The 24,065-nt window shown below is 42.8% G+C and overlaps 3 protein-coding genes across 3 annotated transcripts; all 3 read right to left on the bottom strand.

The window, feature by feature from the left end:
- Positions 1 to 841: 841 nt before the first annotated feature.
- LOC117435154 (radial spoke head protein 6 homolog A-like) lies at positions 842 to 6,246 on the bottom strand. Its single transcript, XM_034058149.3, has 6 exons — positions 5,953 to 6,246; positions 4,394 to 4,625; positions 3,169 to 3,918; positions 2,617 to 2,761; positions 2,152 to 2,269; positions 842 to 1,703 (listed from the first exon to the last, which is right to left on the bottom strand). The coding sequence occupies exons 1-6, from the start codon at positions 6,066 to 6,068 to the stop codon at positions 1,469 to 1,471; spliced, it is 1,596 nt and encodes a 531-aa protein (XP_033914040.1). The 5' UTR covers positions 6,069 to 6,246; the 3' UTR covers positions 842 to 1,468.
- A 2,053-nt stretch (positions 6,247 to 8,299) lies between these two features.
- Positions 8,300 to 17,360, bottom strand: LOC117435725 (symplekin-like). Its single transcript, XM_059004806.1, has 9 exons — positions 17,326 to 17,360; positions 15,218 to 15,359; positions 14,300 to 14,360; positions 13,309 to 13,362; positions 12,862 to 12,935; positions 11,915 to 12,041; positions 10,072 to 10,161; positions 9,497 to 9,739; positions 8,300 to 8,883 (listed from the first exon to the last, which is right to left on the bottom strand). The coding sequence occupies exons 5-8, from the start codon at positions 12,903 to 12,905 to the stop codon at positions 9,626 to 9,628; spliced, it is 375 nt and encodes a 124-aa protein (XP_058860789.1). The 5' UTR covers positions 12,906 to 12,935; positions 13,309 to 13,362; positions 14,300 to 14,360; positions 15,218 to 15,359; positions 17,326 to 17,360; the 3' UTR covers positions 8,300 to 8,883; positions 9,497 to 9,625.
- Positions 17,361 to 21,381: 4,021 nt separating this feature from the next.
- On the bottom strand, positions 21,382 to 21,891 carry LOC117435717 (nanos homolog 2-like). The gene has a single exon (XM_034059094.2). The coding sequence runs from the start codon at positions 21,889 to 21,891 to the stop codon at positions 21,436 to 21,438; it is 456 nt and encodes a 151-aa protein (XP_033914985.1). The 3' UTR covers positions 21,382 to 21,435.
- Positions 21,892 to 24,065: the final 2,174 nt, after the last annotated feature.

Genomic DNA, 24,065 nt, shown 5'->3' on the forward strand with positions numbered 1-24,065 from the left:
GGGTAGCTGGGTGACTGGGGGAGGTCAGTGATGATGATGATGGTGGTGGGGGAGCTGGGTGACTGGGGGAGGTCAGTGATGATGATGGTGGTGGGGGAGCTGGGTGACTGGGGGAGGTCAGTGATGATGATGGTGGTGGGGGAGCTGGGTGACTGGGGGAGGTCAGTGATGATGATGGTGGTGGGGTATCTGGGTGACTGGGGGAGGTCAGTGATGATGATGATGGTGGTGATGGTGGTGGGGGAGCTGGGTGACTGGGCGAGGTCAGTGATGATGATGGTGGTGGTGATGGTGGTGGGGGAGCTGGGTGACTGGGGGAGGTCAGTGATGATGATGGTGGTGGGGTAGCTGGGTGACTGGGGGAGGTCAGTGATGATGATGATGGTGGTGGGGGAGCTGGGTGACTGGGGGAGGTCAGTGATGATGATGATGGTGGGAGAGCTGGGTGACTGGGGGAGGTCAGTGATGATGATGGTGGTGGGGGAGCTGGGTGACGGGGAGGTCAGTGATGATGATGGTGGTGGGGTAGCTGGGTGACTGGGGGAGGTCAGTGATGATGATGATGGTGGTGATGGTGGTGGGGGAGCTGGGTGACTGGGCGAGGTCAGTGATGATGATGATGGTGGTGATGGTGGTGGGGGAGCTGGGTGACTGGGGGAGGTCAGTGATGATGATGGTGGTGGGGTAGCTGGGTGACTGGGGGAGGTCAGTGATGATGATGATGGTGGTGGGGGAGCTGGGTGACTGGGGGAGGTCAGTGATGATGATGATGGTGGGGGAGCTGGGTGACTGGGGGAGGTCAGTGATGATGATGGTGGTGGGGGAGCTGGGTGACGGGGAGGTCAGTGATGATGATGATGATGGTGGGGGAGCTGGGTGACGGGGAGGTCAGTGATGATGATGATGATGGTGGGGGAGCTGGGTGACTGAGGGAGGTCAGTGATGATGATGGTGGTGGTGGGGGAGCTGGGTGACTGGGGGAGATCAGTGATGATGATGGTGGTGGGGGAGCTGGGTGACTGGGGGAGATCAGTGATGATGATGATGATGGTGGTGGGGGAGCTGGGTGACTGGGGGAGGTCAGTGATGATGATGATGGTGGTGGGGGAGCTGGGTGACTGGGGGAGGTCAGTGATGATAATGATGGTGGTGATGGTGGTGGGGGAGCTGGGTGACTGGGCGAGGTCAGTGATGATGATGATGGTGGTGGGGGAGCTGGGTGACTGGGGGAGGTCAGTGATGATGATGGTGGTGGGGGAGCTGGGTGACGGGGAGGTCAGTGATGATGATGATGGTGGTGGGGGAGCTGGGTGACTGGGGGAGGTCAGTGATGATGATGATGGTGGGGGAGCTGGGTGACTGGGGGAGGTCAGTGATGATGATGATGATGATGGTGGGGGAGCTGGGTGACTGGGGGAGGTCAGTGATGATGATGATGGTGGTGGGGGAGCTGGGTGACTGGGGGAAGTCAGTCATCCTCCTCTTCCTCCTCCTCCTCCTCCATGTCCTCCATCTCCTCCACGGCTGCCTTTTGCTCCTCCAGCGCTGCCTTGAGAGCCTGCTCCTCCTCCACAGAGGGGTCGTCCACCTCCGTGATCTCGGGGCCGCTCAGGTACTCCTGCTGCAGCAGCGCAGGCGCAGGGGGGCTGTAGTTCTCAGCGCTGTACTTGTGGCCCCAGCCCAGGTAGATGTTCTCAAATTTTCTAAAATAAGAGTAGACAGAGGTCATGCAGGGGTCTCAAACTCCATGCAGGGGAGCACATATATATATTTAAACATACCATTTCTACTTTTAAGAAACCCACCACTCTATAGTGACCTCTATACAGATCCCTGTAATATGTTTAAAGAAAAACAACGATGAAACGTTTGTCATTGAGTTTATTTAGTTTCATTGTAGTATTTCTTCATTTCGCAGTGTTTTATAGCTACGGATGAAGACTTTTGCAGCTGCAATTGTATCTGTACATATAAGCATATTTTAAATGTGTAAAAATGTTTCTGGCCATACAGAATATAAAACCAAAACACTAAAATGAAGAGAAAGTAACAAAAATATTTATTTTTGAACACATCTTTTTTTTTTTTATCTTAACATCCACGTTTAAAAAACAAACCCTCAAACCAAGACTGTTTATAAAGTCTACTTGCTTTCCAGTTGAAAACGCATAAGCTCCTGGCCAGAGGTTTGATTTCATGACAGCAACTGCATGCTGCGGAATGAGATTAGAAGAGAGCTTTCCTGTCCACGGAGGCGTATTGTTGATTTCTGAAACACATAAATGAAGACTGCACTCGGAAACTACAATTAAACATAAAATGTGCAGTTGTTTGAACTTTTGGATTGTATGTTCGATGCACGAGGTGACTTCTCTTTTCACAGCACAGCTTGTCAAAGTGTCATGGACAGGATGTAGCCATTAGTAATTGAATATTAACTGTATAAGACATTTGATAGTATAACCAGAGTATGAATAAATGACTTGCTACTGAGCTCTGAAATCGCAGTGTGAAAGTGCTTTATAAAGTGTGTTGTTCCAGTAGATATGAACATCCAGGTCTAGAGAGACAGCTGGTCTACAGCAGGTCCTAAAGAAAGCAGCTGCTGTTCTGTACCTGCGTCCTCAGACACGGGGGTCAGGAGGGGAGGGCCCACCTCAGGCTCGGGCTCATCTGGTTCTTCCTCCTTCTCCTCTTCCTCTTCCCCCTCTTCAAAGTCATCTTCTTTCTTCTGGGCTAGATTGACCCAGACACAGCGTCCCTGTAAAGATAGGCAATTCTTAATTCATGCAAGTACTGTACCAAGACGTTCTGGGACTTGTACTAGTTAAAATAACAAAATGGACTTTTAAGTAAACAACAACGCTCCCAAAAACAGAGCGATCTATTCTAATCATAACAAACATCACTCTAGATCAGCAACATTTCTTCAAAATGTTGCAACATCTTGCAAATGCAATTCAAACTGCGTGTGAAACAAACAGTGCTCGTTACAAGGACATCTCTGCACTATTGGCTTATAGTTTAGATCCGTGATCTTTGATGAAAGCATTGCTGATCAAATCATTTGTTTTTTCAATAGAATTTCATTTAAATGTAAATTTAAAATCTCAAAACAGTGCAGCAGCAGCAGCAGGTTGTGACAGTGAGTGTTGACTTGTGGTGTACCTGTGGGAGGATGTGCTGCACGTGGTGCGCCCAAGTTGAGGTATCCACCAGCTCACCAACGGGGGTCCCCTCAAAATCGGGATTCTCCTCAAAGCTGTCCCTCACAGCCTCCTCCTCCTCCTCGCCTTCCTCCTCTCCGAACTGGTAGAACCCCAGCGGACTGATGTGTGTGCCCGCTGAGATCCGGGCGATCTGCGCCCGCAGGTAGGCGGCTTCGTTCCCGAGGAAAGGTGGGCAGCTGACAATTGGGGTGTCCAGGTGGCCTGTGAAGAACTTCTTGATGTCCCTAGCGGCTACGATGTGTGCTGGCGTCGCCTGCGGCAGCTTGATCCAGGGTTTCCCAGGCTCGCTGCAGACAAAGTAGATGAACTTGTTCACGCCAGTGTGGTTGTCCTCTTTGGGGACGATGGGAGGCGGCTTGTAGTTGGATTTCGGGAGCGGGTCTAAGTCCTCTTGCCTTTCTTTGTCCTCGTCATCATCCTTTCCATAATCTTTCTCTGCCTCATCAATGTCTTCCTCTCCCCCCTCCTCCTCTTCCTCCTCCCCCTCTCGGTATTCCACTTCCGCCACTATGTAGTTGCCCTGCGTGCCCAGGATCTTCCCCCAGAAGCGACATTTCTGCAAGGGCTGGCTGTCTACCAGCTGCTTGAGAGCCAGGTAGATACAGTACGTCTCCTCCCGACTGAGACCTACCCCAGCCTGCTCGAAGTAGAACGCCAGCTCCATTACATTGGGGAGTGGGGTCTCTACCTGTAAATGGGGAAAAGAGCAAATGTCACAATCGAAAAATGGTTGTGACACTATTCATGAAAGGTGAGCATTGTGATACTGTTCAGCCCTTTGACCACTTACAAATAAATCACAGAATGGTTGAACAGGTGTGCTGTCTTTCATCTCTGGGGGCGTGGATTCAAATCCAGCACAATGGCAGGAGGTGTTCATGTTACAGTACAACATTTATAGAGAGGCAACAGTAGGTACTCAGAATGTTATGAAAACGAACAGAGTCTATTCATTTGATATAAACTCCAGCCGACCTAAATACAGCTGCTTTGAAGATATTTAATATCAGGCCTATTGTGTGTTATGAAAATCAAACATCTTTTTCTAGTGAATTTCTGGCTGTAAAAACCCAGGGCTGACTCTGTTTGAATGATGTAATGATAGATCTGCTGCTGTTTGACTGAACAGACTCCTGGGTGTGTTCTGTGAAAGCGGGCCTCACCAGCTCCTCCTCCTGCCCCTCCAATCCCTCGGCTCCTCCCTTGCTGAACAGCACCTTCCGAGTCTCAGCGAGATCGAAGGCCGCGGAGCTCTCGGGCTCGTCGCGAAGGGTGTCCATCTTCTTGGAGAACTGAGACCTCTTGATGTCCTTGCTGAGGTCCTCAAACATGTCCACCACATTCTCTGGACGCTCATCCAGGACCTTGTTCAGAACTCGAGCCAGGTGGTCATAGCTAGTATTGTCATGCCATTTTGAATTAGTTTTCATGCATTAAAACAGTAAACAAGCAACTAAACACATTAGGACAATATGGACACCCACTTGCATCTAAGACCACAGCTTCAAGGCTCTTAATGAAAGTTGGTATTAATTGTGGTGTTTTATGATACTACTGTAGTAGTATTATAAAACACCACAGGGCAGCAGTGTGTAGTTATTAGGGCTCTGGACTCTTGACCGGAGGGTTGTGGGTTCAATCCCAGGTGGGGGACACTGCTGCTGTACCCTTGAGCAAGGTACTTTACCAAGATTGCTCCAGTAAAAACCCAACTGTATAAATGGGTAATTGTATGTAAAAATAATGTGATATCTTGTAACAATTGTAAGTCGCCCTGGATAAAGGCGTCTGCTAAGAAATCTATAATAATAATACTAAAAAGGAACATAACACATTTAGACAAGTATTGGGACTGGGAATCTTTATCAATGTTTTAGACACCGACATAGAGACTTCTTGTCGAAACGTTAGTTTAATTTTTAAAATTTTATTTACCATGTTTCTTTTTATAGCAGCAGAACGTCAACATACTACATGCAGTGTATGTGATTCGTCTTTATAGGGGGACTCTAACGCAGACAAACTCTTGTACAGACAGACATGCCTCTATGGTTATAAAATCCACTGCTAAAGTTTCGGGTGAAAGTGGATTTGACAATAAACTGTGGCTTCCGTTTTAAAATAGCAACAGAATTAGCTTATATGCATATAAAGCTTTAGGAGGCTGTGTGGTCCAGTGGTTAAAGAAAAGGGCTTGTAACCAGGAGGTCCCCGGTTCAAATCCCACCTCAGCCACTGACTCAGGTGAGATGTTGTTGTAAGTGACTCTGCAGCTGATGCATAGTTCACACACCCTAGTCTCTGTAAATCGCCTTGGATAAAGGTGTCTGCTAAATAAACAAATAATAATAATAATAATAGTCATGTCGGTTCTTGTCACAAACCTTTACAAGCAATCGTCCGATAAGAACAGCCAACCACTGACCATTGCTGGAGCTGTGTGATTTTCATTGCATTACAATGTAATACATTGCTATTGGATACAATGGTAACTCGTTACAATGTAAGTTACTGTGATCATACCGGATGCGTTAAGTAGCTGAGCGGCTCAGACCGATCATTTTTCTGCTCACTTTGGTGAAGCGTGCGCGGCAGCTCCGAGCTGCTGTGGGGACGCGGAGCACAGTGGCGCACACTACTCATGGAAAACAGTTTGCGATCAAACCACGTTAGTGGTAAAATATAATACTACTACTAATAATAATAGTAAAGATATGCTTACAGATTCAGGTTGGATCTCGTACTGTTCTTTAGCAGGTACGCCTTGGCATTAACCGTTGCCAGATCCCTCCGGTTATTCAACATCTCGGCTGCCACGGGTTCCTCCGGTTCTTCCATTTGTTTTGTTTTCTGTCTCAGCAGTATTTTTCTGTTTCGCTTTTTCAGAATCTTGCTACAGTTTAACTTCAGCGTTGTCCTACCCTGTCTGTTATTTCGCCTCAAATTGACTTGAAATATGTAAGCGTCCACAACCGCTTTTCAGTCCTGCTCCGTCTTCAAAACGGTTTCCCTGGTTACCGCTTCCACATGTAGTTGGGGTACACAAAACAGTTGCTATGCGCTCTACGTCATCAATACGCACAGGACAATGATGTCACAATATAAAAAGTGTTTTGTACGTTTCACTGCAATACTGTGCATTAGATGCAGTAATTCGGGTCGTGTAAGTGTTTGATGAAGGGGCGATATCTTTAAATCGATCAATTTCCAATTTCGGTCCTACTACTTCAGTTCTGACTGTAGCTTCAATACGACAGTGTTGTGGTTTTTAGATCCGTTTTAAAATCAAAAGATTATTATGTATTATTATTTAGCATTTTAGTTTGTACTGGACTATTTTTGCACTGATTTCCACAAAGCCTAAAGCAATGCCTTCATTCATTAAATGAATGTGTTTTCGAATGATACAGCACGTGTTTCATCCGTTTGGAACCCAATACGGAAATAAAACACAGCTTCAATAAATGTTTTTTGAATCCACATTAGCTATTGTAATTGATCGTCTTAAACTTGGGTTGAGCTGACAGGAACTGTTCTAAACTGGTTAGGTCGTATGCTGTGTTTCTTTGGGGGAGTCTGTACCAGGAGTCTCTGATATGATTTGTGGTGTCCCTGGGATCAATTCTAGGTCCGATATTATTTTTGCTATTGACACTAAAGTCTCGACACCGGATTACCTTCGAGATATTCTGTCCCCATTATAAATCTGTGCGCGCGTTACGATCAGCTAACGCTTTTGTGCCTCTCACAGGTCAAATGTAAAACCAGAGGAGAAAGAGCTTTCAGTTATAAATCCCCAGATTGTGGAACTCGCTGCCCTTCTCTATTAGATACGCTGCTTTTATTTTTTACCCTTTTTAACCTGATTTACACAATATAATTGTTTGTATCACCGAAATGCTGTTATAAATAGTACAGCCACCAGACGGCGTTGCTTTTGTCTAAAAATTCTCATTTAATGGTAAACGCTGTAACAGTTAATAGGGAAGTGATGTTTGGCAATTAATTATTTTCCACTAATCCTTGCTAATGCAGGTTATGTCCTTAGGGGTGTTAAGCATTGTTCCTGGGCTCTCTCTCTCTCGAATCCTACAGATTTTGGTAAACGCTAATTTGCTTTCATAGCATCATGTGCTAGAAATGATTGTCAGAAGAATGATTCTACTTCCAAGCAAGCCATTTTAAATGATGTTGGGTTTGTTTTAGAATTGGCTTTTTATCTGATTACTTCATCGTAGCTTGTATGTTGTCTTCTATTGTAGCATATCCCTGAAATTAGGTGCTTGCATTTTAATGGACTAATCCTGACGAAATAATGTCTAACTTAAAAAAATAAAATAAAAAAATAACAAAAAAAAACCTAAAACAATAATTCTGTATTTTTAATACGAACGTCTGCACAACTTTCAGATGCTGCAAGAAAAGGCTTATGTATGAGCAAATAACTACATAGAAAACATGTGTGTTTGGAATTAGAAAGTTGAAGATGGTGTTAGATCTGTTTTTTCATGCTCTCCTTCCACTTGATTATTGTTTGTTTATTTAGCAGACGCCTTTATCCAAGGCGACTTACAGAGACTAGGGTGTGTGAACTATGCATCAGCTGCAGAGTCACTTACAACTACGTCTCACCCGAAAGACGGAGCACAAGGAGGTGAAGTGACTTGCTCAGGGTCACACAGTGAGTCAGTGTTACACGTATTACAGTGTAACCCTGCTTATCTCACATTACTGGATCAGAGGCAAAGCCGAGTCTGTTGAACCGCTTGAGCAGTGGTGATAGATACCCCACAACAACGTTTTTATTTGTTGTGTTTAGTGTCCGCTTCCAGCGATTGAGAATAGGCAGCCCATTCCATTCACTCTCTGTGTGAAGAAGTGTCTCCTTCCCTCTGTCCCAAGTCTGTCTCCCCTTCACTCCCACACTCTGTCCTCTGGTCCTGGTTTCTGTGCTGCGATTAATTATATATTTCTAAAATGTTTGCGTTTTATATCTACAAAAAACACAAAAGTACAAACACATAATGATTTAAACTCACATGTAAAAACGAATATCATATATTTTTTTAATGAACACCAAAATAAACACATGCTGCTGCTGAAATGGTGAGAAACCGTTAGCCATCAATATTCTGGCAGCCAAACACACAGATGAACTCGTCACAATTCCTCTTACCTGTAATACCAGTTGTAGGGACTACATCCTTTCTTAATCTCCTTGATCTTTCATATAATAAAAAGTGCTCATCATTCTTTAGAAACAGATTTTACATGTACAGGGTGGGCTCCATCGCCTCTCCTTTACAAGTCTAGATCAGTTTTTGTTTTTATTAAATCTTTTCAAAGAAAACCTAAAAGTCTTGCCTCTGTCCACTGAAGGCACCTGAAATTATTACATCACTGATCCAAAACGATTATCTTCCTTAGCGGCTCAGTCTCTGAGCTCCCAGGATTCCTGGTATCGTCTCTACTCCACGTCATTGACCTCCATTTCCGTCAAGTCCCCTCCTTCACCCTGCTCCATGGCTTCCTGTGATTGGGAGGTCGTGGGACTACAGTCTGCAAGGGGCTCTTCCATTGGTTCAGCTTGGTCAAGGACTAATCTGTCACTATCTTCCAGAGTTTCACTGCTTACGGCTTCTGTTTGGTCGTCCTGGAGAAACAAATAAAACGTTAGAAGAAAAAACAGGTCTCCTGTCTACTAAGGTCACTTAGTAAAGTTGTAACTTCGCATCTATGTAGATTTTGGATCTACAGAGACAGTCAAGGAACCAATAATTGCTTTACTACTGAATGTGCACAGAAATTCTTGGATCAAATTAATATCACAGGATTATTCAAAATCCTTCAAGTTCTTAGTTCAGCCAATTTCTTGGTTGAACCATTCTAGATTTAATTATTTTTCTTGTACTGTATACACTTTTCTAATTTACTGGTTCGTTTTCTAATACTTTGCTGTGTATTTAAATCTAATCAGCAAATGAGCTGCATCCGTGTTGAAAGAAGGTTGCGTGTTGGTTTTATTAGAGGTTTACTTACTAACACAGAGCTGTAACAGCTTTGATACTTGAGGGACTGCTGACAGTGGCCGGAATACTAAATACAGGGGTGGTCTGTAGATTCAAGGTGACTTTACACTGCCATCAGCAGGAGCACCGTCTTCAACTAAGCAGTGGTCCGATTCATAAAAGTATTGACTAGAACTCTGGGAGATACTGTAGCGTTCTCACAAAGACTGACAGTGGCGGAGGGGCGGGCTGCTCTACCTTCATGCCGAGTGCGGGGTCCTCCTGGCTGGAGTCAGGAATCAGGGCGCAGTCCTCCTTGGCGGCCCCCTCCTCTCGCAGCTCCTCCAGCTCTGTGGCTGCCCCCGGCTCCGCTGGATGCCCCTTCACTCACTGATGCTCCTCCTCCAGCTGCCTCTTCAGCTCCTTCTCCTGCTCCAGCTGAGCTGCCATGATGTCGGGCAGCGTGGCCCGGGGAGCCCCCACTCCACCATGGGGCTCCGGCTGGGAGAGAGGGGTACAGGTAACAGGACATGAGGGTGGAGGTTAAAGGAGTCCTAACTAGGGTTGTAATAATTCATTTTGAGAAGGCAGTTGGTTTCTATAACAGCAATGCCATGCTCTATTTTACACTGAACAGTAATACATAACATATGCAATTCAAATCCAACTATACATAATAAAAACGGTACACACAACAGTTACTTAGTGTACTACAGCGATATTCAAATTTGACACTCTTTGTAACGTCGTAATGTTTGACCAAATAACTCCCAGCCGTGTGAAGCGAGCTCTACCCCCCCCCCCCCAACCCCCCCCCCCCCCTCCAGACTCACCTCGTCATGCTCCTTGGGTTCTGGAGGCTCCGGATCTGGTTTCAGGTTCGCCTCCAGGACAGTCATGACGGACCTGGGAACGTGGGCTTGCTGCAGAGGCAGAGAAACAGCAGCGTCATTCTGCTGCTAAACACAACCATGCGCTCCCAAAGCCAGCAATACCTCAGACGAACATGTCTGTATCTTTTAGATAACGCGATTCATAAACGTATTGACTAGAACTCTTTTTTCAATGTCTCAGACTTCCAGTCGAAAACTTCGATTTATTAACCCTTTGCGGTCCATTGTCGGACTGGGTCCGACATTGCAATTATTCCTCACAGGTCCTTTGTCGGACTGGGTCCGACATCATTATAGCAACGCAATAAACAGGTGTTTAGTCGTTTTTTCTCCGGAAAAAGCCGATTTTGTAGAGATTTTGTAAATACGCCTTTGTCTCTGCCCATATCTCTGCATTATTATTATTATTATTTATTTCTTAGCAGACGCCCTTATCCAGGGCGACTTACAATCGTAAGCAAATACATTTCAAGTGTCACAATACAAGTAATACAATAAGAGCAAGAAATACAATAACTTTTGTTCAAGCAAAGTACAAGTGTGACAAACCACAATTCAATAATACAGCAGATAATAGTGATAGTTACATCAGGATATGATTAAATAGTGATAGTGACATCAGGATGTGATTAAATACAATGTACTACAGGTTAAACACTTGGCAGATTACAGTATTCTGAAGTACAGGATTAAATGCAGTAAAATAGGGGGCAGATATGAAGGGTGATAGTGTCCCAGGATACAAACAGAGGAGTTCTACAGGTGCTGTTTGAAGAGGTGAGTCTTAAGGAGGCGCCGGAATGTGGTCAGGGACTGGGCAGTACTGACATCTGTAGGAAGGTCAATCCACCACTGCGGAGCAAGGGTGGAGAAGGAGCGGGCTCTGGAGGCAGGGGAGCGTAGCGGAGGTAGAGCCAGTCTTCTAGTGCAGGCGGAGCGGAGAGGTCGAGTGGGGGTGTAGGGAGAGATGAGGGTCTGGAGGTAGCTGGGTGCAGTCTGGTCAAGGCATCTGTAGGCTAGTACAAGAGTCTTGAACTGGATGCGAGCGGTGATCGGGAGCCAGTGGAGCGAGCGGAGTAGTGGAGTAGCGTGGGCGAAGCGAGGCAGAGAGAACACCAGGCGGGCAGCAGAGTTCTGGATGAGCTGGAGCGGACGGGTGGCGGACGCAGGGAGGCCAGCCAGGAGGGAGTTGCAGTAGTCTAGGCGGGAGAGTACCAGGAGCTGGGTAGCATAGTTAAGAACATAAGAACATAAGAAAGTTTACAAACGAGAGGAGGCCATTCAGCCCATCTTGCTCGTTTGGTTGTTAGTAGCTTATTGATCCCAGAATCTCATCAAGCAGCTTCTTGAAGGATCCCAGGGTGTCAGCTTCAACAACATTACTGGGGAGTTGGTTCCAGACCCTCACAATTCTCTGTGTAAAAAAGTGCCTCCTATTTTCTGTTCTGAATGCCCCTTTATCTAATCTCCATTTATGACCCCTGGTCCTTTTTTCTTTTTTCAAGTCGGTGAGGAAGGGTAGCATAGTTGTCCCCGTGTGTCAGGTATTATTGCTTAATGAATGTGGAACAAGGACAATATTCATTATTTTCATTTCGAAGGGTCTTGGAATTTGGTGTTTCAAGCTCATGCCCAGATCCATGGACTTTTACCTTCTATTGTTCAGTCATTTTTTAGTGGTAACATTATTTCAATGCATTGTCAATAATAGTGAGCACCACGGGTTTCAGTCCACATTGCTCTTACCGTATGAAAAGAGAAAGCCGTGACTTTGCTCTCCTACCTGCAGTGCAACCTTGTACAGGTGTGTCATTGTGAGAATCACTTTCTTCACCACGTTCACACTTTCATCTTTCAGCAACATGTTCAGATTGGCAATCAGCTTCAGCAGCAGCTCGTTGTCTCGTTTACTGTCATTAAAACACAACAAAAACTTTACAGCTTTTTTTATTACATGCATTGTTTGCACGTGTAAAAATGGAAGAGTGTGGCACAGAGGCAGACAGACTTCATATAACCAGATACAGTGACAGGGCAGCAGTGTGGAGTAGTGGTTAGGGCTCTGGACTCTTGACCGGAGGGTCGTGGGTTCAATCCCAGGTGGGGGACACTGCTGCTGTACCCTTGAGCAAGGTACTTTACCTAGATTGCTCCAGTAAAAACCCAACTGTATAAATAGGTAATTGTATGTAAAGATAATGTGATATCTTGTGACAATTGTAAGTCTCCCTGAATAAGGGCGTCTGCTAAGAAATAAATAATAACAATAAATAATAATATGGGTTATACACACTATTCGGTTCGTTTCGTTCCTCCTGTCTGGGTATTATACAGCCTGCTCTATAGATTTTAGTACAAGAACTGTAACTCCTCCTGTTTCAACGAGGATTCAATTGAGGTCAGAGCACAACTCCAAACCATGTGCAGTTCAGCTGTGCTCTGACAAAATGCACAAGTGTTTAAAGCTTAGTCTTAAAATACACAGCGATCCCTGCTGTTTTGTTAATGCATTTTCTGCTCTCTTTTGCCACCTGGTGGCAGGAATAATGAAGTGCCGCTGATGCAACGCTGGTCTTGAGAACAGGATTGCAAAGCTGTGACGTTTTTGCATTCTCGCACCTGGCACTTTAATTATACTATCTTTGATATTGTTTAAGTGTGACATGAGGGGTATTAAAGACAGACGCCTCCAAGTAATGAGAGCGGGGTGGTTTTATTTTGAACACATACCAGGCCTCCTCAATGAATCCGATGACAAACTTGCGAACTTCCATGGACTTATCAGTCTGGAAAGCAATGATTTCCTGAAGAAAGAAACAGAAATTATAAATAAATAGTTCTCTACTCCAACCAAGGAGATAACTGACCACATAAAAACAACAATTGTACGCTGACCCACTGATTGAACTAATATAGAAAACTCTAAATCTCAAAGGGGACTCGGCACAGAAAGTACACTGAAGCGTCATCAAAAAAATGATCAAACTTGTAATCGCATTGGATAAGAAAATGTTTTAATTATGTACAGATGCGAGCCTCCTTATCCCCAGCACTTTATATTACTTGTGCTAAAAAATACAGCATGGAGATGGCATCAAATTGTGACTTGGACATGAAGAAATATGGTGCTTGTCAGGAATCTCTCACACTTGGTGTGGCAGGGTGAGCTTTACTTACATCTAAGAAGTTGTCTAGGAGTGATGGGTCCTTGTTTATAATCAACTCCTGAACCTGTTTCAATAAAAAAATAAAAAAACATTTAGTTCTTTAGAGACATATTCACTTAATTTATATCATGAAACAAACTAACATCAAATAACTGGGGAGATTAGTGGTATTATTTCAGTCACTTGGTATAACTTGATTAAGTTATTTACATTTACAGCAACACATTCTGCAAATTTCTTTAAAACGTTCGCTGTAAATGTGCTGTAGTTTTAAAATTAAACTGAAACCAAATGCAAGATTTAAAAAAAAAAAAAAAAAAAAAACTTACTTAAACAATAACCAGGTCCTTAAAAATATCCATTGCTGTTGTGTACACACATGGTTAATTATTTTGGCTACAGAACACCCACAATGCACTGCTTCTACTTGATTAGCTTTTGCATAGCCTGGAACTTTATTAATAGAACCTAGAAGTGTTCCAGAACCCCCTGCAGAGTTCACAGGACACACATTACTGCACCTTTGCTGCATCCTGTGCTGTCCATATTGCAGCAATAACACTGATAACTAAACTCGGGACACTTTTTTTCCTACTTTTGCTCAGGAATATTCTCCAAGAGAAAGAGCATTTCTCGTCTAAAAATCGCAGTGTATCCAGATCACGCTCCCTCCTGCAACAAAGCCAGTGCTCTGATTAAAGTGAGCGCTGTATTGTGGGAACAGAAAACCAGCATTGTTGCAGGAGGGAGCGTGATCTGGATACACTGCGATCCTTAGAAGAGAAAATAAATGTTCCAGCTGATTTTTGACCCATGATGTGCAATACTTTTTTTTTTTTTTTTTATATATGTTCAAAAAATCACACTGAGACATGGAAAACACAGGATAAAAGCAAAGGTAATGAGTTTGCATAAACACAGCAGGGTGTTCTGTAACTATTTAACTGTAGCATTAATAAATGAAGGAAAAAAACACACTTTCGTTACTGCTGTCTACTAACCTGTTTGAGGATCGTGAGATTCGCTGGTTATCAGAGCAGCCTGGTTTAACAAATCCACAACCTGCAGAAGAGGATTGAGCCTTTTCACTTGTGGTATAGTTTCTTTCAGCACAGTAAGGTGTTGCCGGGAGCTTGAGCAACGATGAACAATATCTATGATGGAATTATTACTCCAACAGACTAAAATGCAACATCATCAATGTGAAAATGAGCATAAACAAAAACGTATTTATACAATCACACAGTTATTCGGTATTCCAAAATAGACCCGACTGACTAATAACAGCAGAAGGAACCGTTACATTTCAACAAGCCTGCAGAAATGATAAAACAATATCACATTATAAATGCAAAGAACTTCTGTCCTTTATTATTATTGATTTCTTAGCAGACGCCCTTATCCGGGGCGACTTACAATTGTTACAAGATATCACATTATTTTTACATACAATTACCCATTTATACAGTTGGGTTTTTACTGGAGCAATCTAGGTAAAGTTCCTTGCTCAAGGGTACAGCAGCAGTGTCCCCCACCTGGGATTGAACCCGCAACCCTCCGGTCAAGAGTCCAGAGCCCTAACCACTACTGCACACTGCTGCCCTTTAAAAAATATGCTTTCAGAATCCTTGGATCTGAAATTCAGAGAAAGACTTGGAGGTATTTTTAATTTCTCTAAACAGTGTCAGATCTAAACAGCCTCACTATTTTAATGTTACCAATCGTAGCATTTTACATTTAAAATACTTTTACACATGTTGGTTATAGCAAACTCTTTTTTAAATGACAGTGTTTAGATGCGCCACTGTTTAGCTCAAGTGAAGACTCCCGTATCTTTAAAACATTCATATAGTAACTGTGGACTGAGGTGGAATGCTGATGACAGTCAGCCTGAGGTTTAAGGGATCAGATTCTCTTACCTTCTCGCTTGTTGTCATGTCGATAGCGGCCGTCTCCTCCTCTGTGAAGAACTGAGAGGCCAGGCTTGTCCTGAAGCTGCTGCCTCCTCCCGGCTCACTGCCCCCTGCAGACATGTCTCAGCTCAGCAACGGTGCCACAGAGCTGCAGAGTACAGGCAGATCGGGTGAGACTAACACATTACACCAAAGAAACAAAGCAAGCGAGTCCGAACCAGAATTAAGAGGCTCTTTGCATGGCTAGGGGTTCAGGGAAGGGAAACGTTTACAGATACCTCTATGGAGACAGGTCTGAATGCACAGTATAGGCTTAAATTGATGGAGTTGATGAATTGAAGGCAGGATAAATGTTTTTGGAGCAATGCGGTTAGGTCTAAATTAAAATGTCACAGAAAGAGAAAAAGACAAAGCAAATTCCTTGAAATCGAGTCTCCCCTAATGATGATCTTTCATATTTTTGACACTTTTCATCAACTCAGAAACTACATTTCAGTAGGTCAATAACAAACTGATTCCCCACCACAGCTGGAGCTGTCAATGTCATTAAAATGAACTGTGTCAACAACTAACGAATGTATATGCCAGGTTTCATCGCAACTGAATTGTGTCATACAGGGGTATCACAAAATGCATTGCGTTTTTTTCAGCAGGGACAGAAATAAGACTCCCGTTGCACAGCAGTTTGATCCATTCCTGGTTTTACTATGAGTTTAATAAGACACACCTGAGCTTGTTACCTACACACACTGGGGCTGATCAAGCACGTAGCAAAACTCTGGAATGGGTGAAACTGCTCCGCGATAGGAGTCTTATTGCCATCCCTGTTCCACTCAGGACACTTTGCAATGCTAATTTTTAAAGAAAAACAAAAAATCGGATAATGATATTTGGCAGCTGGAGGCAACAAGATTCTAGGACCGCCTCCAAGACATTAACTTATTGTAATAAACACTAATGGGCGCCAGTTGTAAAGCAGGATTGTTATACAGTTAAAATAACTTTAATAAAAAGCTAATAAGAAGCATTCTCAGGATGGACACACTTTCAAATCAGCAGCATCGCACAGCGGCTTTCTGAAGCAATTCTGAGCTTCAGTTTAACACAAGCAGGTGATTACAACGGATTAGCCAAGCGGCGTTAGTGTCACGTTGGATTATTTATTATTTATTATTTATTTCTTAGCAGACGCCCTTATCCAGGGTGACTTACAATCGTAAGCAAAAACATTTCAAGCGTTACAATACAAGTAATACAATAAGAGCAAGAAATACAATAACTTTTGTTCAAGCAAAGTACAAGTTTGACAAACCACAATTCAATAATACAGCAGGTAATAGTGATAGTTACATCAGGATATGATTAAATAGTGATAGTTACATCAGGATGTGATTAAATACAAAATACTACAGGTTAAAAACTTGGCAGATTACAGTATTCTGAAGTACAGGATTAAATGCAGTAAAATAGGGGCTGATAAGAGCAAAGTAAAGCACATTTACATGAAGGGTGATAGTGTCCCAGGATACAAACAGAGGAGTTCTACAGGTGCTCTTTGAAGAGGTGAGTCTTAAGGAGGCGCCGGAATGTGGTCAGGGACTGGACAGTCCTGACATCTGATGCAATTAAACAATACCTTGTCTTTATTGTCCGAGTCGTTTGCACTAGAATTATATTTACTTAATTAAAAATAAATTAAATATGTATATATTTTTTCTACGTTGCATTATTATTACAATATATACTATTCCGTGATAAGTTATAATGTCTTCACTGATAATAACATTATAAAAACGAAAAAAAAGACATTTAGAAACACACCATTACTTTTAAAAGTTTACAAATTCTACTTTATTTTAATAATGGACTATTTTTATTTTTGCCGGTGTATTACTGTCGCCCACTGCCTACCTACATCGTCTCAACTCAAAACCACACGACTAGAATGACACAACCGGATTTAATGTAGCAATGGGTCGGCAGAACAGCTCACATTTTACTTAGGCTGAGTTTAAGAACCACAATACGCCTACTGCTTATTTTTGTATTACAGTTTCTTCTTGAGATTACAATTCAATCCTGTGTACCCGCCATGACAGACCAACACCACTCACCGCATGCGCAGTACACCGGGGCAAAGGCTCATGGGACATGTAGTTTTGTAAGTCTGAAAAGTTCTATGGCTTGTAGTATTGGTTGCCTGATCTCGTTGTCAGATTTTTAATTGTTCAATACAAGTAGCTTCAAATTGTATTTTATTCTATTGATAGGCGACATCTGCCAAAGTGTCCTAATATTAAAAGCGCCAAGTAATCAAAAGGAAACTGGAAACAGAGTTGCATGTCACTAGACGGCGCTGGTTCGTACGTGCCATGCACTTTCATTCGCTGTACAGGTATCAAATGTGTAGTTTTGAAAGAAACACAGCATGCATTTTCATCTTAAAATATAGATGGTACTATACTAGAATAAAGAAAGTTCTCTATGTTTGTGCCTCTCTCTCAGGAAATAAGATGCACTTCCTGGGTCATTTCTTTTGAGTGAAAGCGTGCTATTGGTTGAAAGCATGTCAGTCATTGGGGAAAGCAGCTGGTTGGTTGATGACAAAAAAATAATTATATATATATATATATATATATATATATATATATATATATATATATATATATATATATATATATAAAGGCTTCTGTTTTCTGGTACAGTTGTACAGTATCTAACAAATTGCCAAATTAAACATCTTATTTTACCGTCCATTTTATAAAAAATCTACAAATATGAATAATTGATTTTAAATAAATTCTAGTCGTTTCGGGGGTATGCATTTAACTAAATAACTTGTAATTACACTGGCAGGCTTAATTATTACAGGACAGGGAACGCTCCAAAGTGACCCGGTTTGTGGTGCACCTCATTGTGTGTCTCCTGGTCCAGGTCCACACACCTGTCCAGGGGCACCCCCGATACCAGCTCCATGGCAATGATCCTCTTTGTTATCAGCTCATCAACCATCTCCGGCACGCAGAAAAACGGGTCTCCCTTCAACCACGCCCTGCCACATAACACACAAGAGACAGCTTCGCAATTCATACCTGCAAACAGTCACTGATCACCTCTGAATTCAAATACAGCTACTGCCAGTGACAGAACCTCCGTTTACTTGACTCTGACTTTGAAATAATTTAGTCTGCTGATGCGGGGTTACGCATAACCAAGCAAAGAGCATGATTTATAAAACTTTATAAACATCACAAAGTTAAAGACTGCACAGGCCCCTTAAACATGACTTTTCTTAAAATCGAATGTGACACAAGTATGACATCGCTGCAGGGCATTACTGCAGAAAAGTTTAAACAGTAACTGGGCCCCCTTCAGAAGAGATGCCTCTACGATGAGGTAGCTGTGAAACACGTCCCGCTTTGTTACCTGAATCTCTTGGAGCTGGCCGCCTCTCATTTCTAATCACAGTCCCACTCAAGCTCCCGCTGCAGGGTATCAATGCTGCTGTCTGCAAACAAGCCTGAGGAAATACAGCTGGACTTTAGCGAGGTTGAGCACGGAGAGATGCTGCAAATTTGCTTAATATTTCTGCTCCATATTTTAGTTCCAACTCGCTGAGTTGGCTCGCCTTTCTTTAAAGAATACTGTATACCATCTTTATACAAATACAAAACTAGTATTTGTATGAAATAGAAATATATATGTACAGACACATATAGATGAAATGTACATAAAACAAATCTAATTAGAAATATCATACCTCCTTTTTACTTGTACAGTGTATAACCGAAAATGTTTAATATTCCCGAATAAGTGGAAGCTATGTACTGTGCGTGTGTTAAATGAGCCTTGGGCCTTGAAATACTGAATATACAAATAAATGAAATTGAGAGAGACATTCTTTAGTAAGCCTAATCAAAAGCAAAGAACAATGAAGAACAGACATATTATGATATGCAGCAGTGTGGAGTAGTGGTTAGGGCTCTGGACTCTTGAGCGGAGGGTCGTGGGTTCAATCCCAGGTGGGGGACACTGCTGCTGTACCCTTGAGCAAGGTACTTTACCTAGATTGCGCCAGTAAAAACCCAACTGTATAAATGGGTAATTGTATGTAAAAAATAATGTGATATCTTGTAAGAATTGTAAGTTGGTTAGGCAACACTCTGCTGGATAGACCATATGTCACTCAGACAAGAATGTATTTTCTATATTCCTGTAAATGTAGCAGGTATTTAGATGACACATTACAGTGGTTTAGCACAGTGCAGGAGGGAATTAGCCATTAGACGCCATTAGCTCTTAACGCCAACAGAGACAAATCTATTATCCAAGTGCTAGAATACACACTACCGACACACAACTAGAAACACTGCGAAACAAAATGAGAGAATGGAATGAGAGACCAGTTTAAATCTGGCACAAACGACCAATTACAAGAAAGCTCAGTAAAGGGCAGCAGTGTGGAGTAGTGGTTAGGGCTCTGGACTCTTGACCGGAGGGTTGTGGGTTCAATCCCAGGTGGTGGACACTGCTGCTGTAGTCTTGAGCAAGGTCTCTACCTGGATTGCTCCAGTAAAAACCCAACTATATAAATGGGGAATTGTATGTAAAAATAATGTGATATATTGTAAGTCGCCCTGGATAAGGGCGTCAGCTAAGAAATAAATAATAAAATTTGATATATTGGTTTATTTTCTATAATTGATGAGAAAACGAACGAATTCAATCTTTAATTTTCTTTACCGAGTATTAAAAAAAATGTCCAAATATGTACGCTGATGTAGTCACTCGTATAATCAGAGATACGACACAGGATAATAACTGACCACACGAAACACTAAAATATCTGGTAGTTACCGTAGTATACGGCTATCCACATTTTACTAACGTGCTTTTTTCATTATATGTAAAATAAAAAAAGACCACGTTTAGCACAAAGCTTCTATCAAACATGAATTGATAGTTTTCATCCTTAATTGACAGGCGGTGCAGCCAACCGCCGGGTTTCCAGGATACACGAGGGTGGGTTGGAATGCAAGATCAAGCTATGACGACTGGAAGAAGTATCCAATCGCTGAACGGCGGGACGTTCAATTGCTACCATGGCGACAGGACAGATAGGTTAATTGACACCGCAAGCAAACCTATAAGAGAGCCTCGGGGGGGTGTTTTGCCCTTGTGCGAGCCAATCATTTAGAGGAAGGCGGGGCGTGTTGGTTCCATAAGCGCTTGTTCGCACGTGTTCGGTTATGAAAACTATGTGGTTGAGTCTAGTTGCTGATCACCTTATAAATATCCCACAAACATCACATGAAACAAGCAAGCAGGGTGTGGGATCTGTCTCTTTGTCTCGTATAAATTAGTGGAGGTTCTTTGATAGAAACTAGACACAAGTCCGTTTTGTTTTTTACACATTTATGGAAAAGTTTAACCTCAGAAATGCGCGTGCAATAGATAGGTCATGGTTACTCTGCAGAGAAATGGAGGTTAAAACAGATCCTAATTTCTTATTTTTTGTTTTATTAAATATTCATTTACGATAAAGCCTTTCCCTCTGTGGAAGCGCAGAACTGAATTTAAGCGTCTTGCGCTGTTCTTGTGTGAAGCATGATACGCGCCTCCCACTGTAGCCTGCGCTATCCTACCCTCTCTTTGGATACGTCTTTCTGCTGATTTTAAGAGTGTGTCTATGGAATCTGAAATACGTCATTTTTTACATGTGAAAAATAGCGATTACAATATTGTTAACATTTCTAAAGATCGCAAAAAGAGCCCTGTAATTCATGTATCAAGTTTTATCTAAAAATAAGTGGTGGACGTTTACCACTGGATCAAAATCAATAAATCACCTCACACCTAAAAGCTCATTTCTAGTATGGTTTACAGGAAAACACATTTTATAAAATATAAATATTTTGAATGCATTTTTAAATATGCTTATACCAGCGAACACTTTTAAAAATGACTAACAGTGTTTTTTTTTAAAAAAAACATACAACAACACCACCAACATTATGAAGAGAAACTTTTTATTTAAAAAAAATAATAAAAAACACAAATATATTGTCATAAAAAAGTATTTAAATTATGATAAACAGGAACAAACACTCCGATGACTTCCTCGAAAACAAATTCAAAGTCCAAGAAGTCTTAAATTCAAACTCCAACGAAACAGAAAAGTTTTGCATACAGAGATGAGTCTCTGCGTTTCCCCCTCGCTGGGCTCAGCGTTTTAGTCTGGGTCGGTTGCAGTGTGTCCCTTTGGCACGGGTCTGTCCCTGGTGCTGCCCCTGTTGTCGAGGGCAGTAGCGGCGTGTGTGGGCACGGTCTCCAGTGGCCTTGCAGAGCGGGCAGACATAGTTCCTCAGGACAGGGCAGCAGACCTTCCCATCGTCCGTCCTGAGGCAGTGAGAAGTGTACACCTGCACAGTCTCGCCGTTCTGCTTGCAGAAGCGACAGCACCTCTCAGAGGGGCTGCCGGCTGGGCTGGGGCTCTCCGTCCTGCTTTCCCTCTCACTCTTGCAGCCACTCTGGGAGGTGGAGATGGACGTGGTGGAACCAGGGGCCACGGCGCTACCCACACCCAGGGTACCTCCGCTGTTCTGCTGCAAGTCCTGCACCACAGCCCCCAGGTTGAGATAATCTTTCCACATATCAAAGTACCTGATGCTTCGATCCATGGTCTGTTGCTGCTCAGCCTTCTGGAGACTTTTATATAGGCAGCGCTCCCTGTTTTTTTAAAAAACATTGTATCACTGTTTTAATTGAGTGTGCAGGTGCTTTTCTAAGAATGTTTTTTTTTTTTATCCTGGGGCGGTTCAAAAGAGCATTTGATTGAATTTCTGTTATGGAGAGTTGTGATTGTATATAAATAAGTAAAGGTATTCTGTTTTTAAATGTAGATGTGTATTTGCAGATCTAGCATGCACTGATATTTGTTTTCTGTATATTTTTTTGTACTCAAATTATTAAGAGCATTTTATAAAGTATCTATACAGTGCCCGATACCTACTGGTGAGTGGCACTTTAGAAATTTAGAAAAAAGATAATATGTATGTGATGGCTAATATATTAGAATTTGATAACATGGGCAGCAGTGTGGAGTAGTGGTTAGGGCTCTGGACTCTTGACCGGAGGGTTGTGGGTTCAATCCCTGGTAGGGGACACTGCTGTTGTACCCTTGAGCAAGGTACTTTACCTAGATTGCTCCAGTAAAAACCCAACTGTATAAATGGGGAATTGTATGTAAAATAATAATGTGATATCTTGTAACAATTGTAAGTCGACCCTAGATCAGGACATCTACTAAGAAATAAATAATAATACTGATAGAATTATTGTCCGGATGTCCGGACCACTCCAGTGTGAAAATGCAACCCCTTACATAACAAATACATGTTTCCTTTTTGTTTTGTAATTGTTGCTACTTACTAGTTATATACAGCGCTACACTTAATAACACATTGACTACAGCACCTAGTTTTTTATATGCTTATCCTCAATTTTGTAAGGAAACTGTTGTGTGAATAAACACACCTACAAAGGACAATGTGTGCTTGGTTCGTCTAGTTTTAAAATGTTAAACTCCAGTTTTTTGCCATCGTCTCCCCTCACATGTTCAAGGCACACTGCTGTGCTTTATAGTACCTTTTAAAACTTTACATCGATGACAAACTTGATCCACAATTCTCTCAAATCCCCCTTCGTGATTTTATTCTGCCATCCTTTTAAACACTTTTGTACATCTCTGTTTCTAGCTATCAAGCTGTTTTACGATGTCCAGTTCTTTTAAAATAAGTGATGTCTCCTCATCAGACCAAAAGGAGCTGTGTTTTCTCGCACGTGGTGTCATGTTTACTGCTGTGTTTGTTATTCTGTGTGTCTGTTGCTTCTGTTACTGTAAACTAATGTGATCCATCTGCATTTCCTTCCATCTGATGATGTAGATATCCTTCTGTCTGGTGTTAATGGCTGAAGTGTAATGCTGGCTCCAGGGATCAGCTTATTTTGCATCCCCGGTGCATCAGCACACACAACGGCTGCGATGCTGGCTCTGGGGATCAACCACAGTGTGGCCTCCCTAATGCATCAGCATGACAACCGTCTGGATTGAGCTAAGCAGGGTACTTCTCTGGGGTCTTCAAGTGGGCACCTTCCATCCTCGGTGTTTCGTTGACTAGCCCACGACACCTCAAGAGGGCTCGACGGTGATTCTGGTGTCCCAGCATCACCCCCCTCCGCCCCCCCACTCAGCTAAGCCCAGCTTACTTACCTTCCTTTCCATCAACGTTTTTTTTTATTTCTACTGTGCTTGAGGTCCCCAACCAGATTCTTTCCGTCTCAACCACACCCAGTTGCTGCTCCTCTCTGCTGCTTCAGATAAGTTCTTCACTGTGCGACGCAACTCTTGGCCACTGAATCCAACGTCTCTGAGAAACCGGGTTGTAGAGTGTGCCACAAACCCTCGACAACCCACCTCCACTGGGTAAACCCGGACTCTCCATTCTCGCTGTTCCGCTTCAGCGTCTAGTTGAGCATACCGCAGTTTCTTCCTCTCATACGCCTCATCTACAGCATCCTCCCATGGCACTGTTAACTACCAGGTGAACAAGGCGTGCTGATCCAGACCACAAGACAATATCTGGTCGAAGGTTAGTGGTGGCAATCTCAGGTAGGAAAATAAGCCGTTGACCAACATCTGCCAGCATTTTCCAGTCTCTAGCAGCTTCCAGTTGTCCTGGGCGAGGACTGGTTTTAATACCCTGGAAGTGGACTATTCTTTTTTATATTCTGAATAGGGTGTTTACATGGCAGAATATATATATATTCAGATTATTCAGTATTCTGAATACAA

Source organism: Acipenser ruthenus, chromosome 30 (genome assembly GCF_902713425.1).
Source record: "Acipenser ruthenus chromosome 30, fAciRut3.2 maternal haplotype, whole genome shotgun sequence".
In the NCBI taxonomy this organism is placed as follows: Eukaryota; Metazoa; Chordata; class Actinopteri; order Acipenseriformes; family Acipenseridae; genus Acipenser; species Acipenser ruthenus.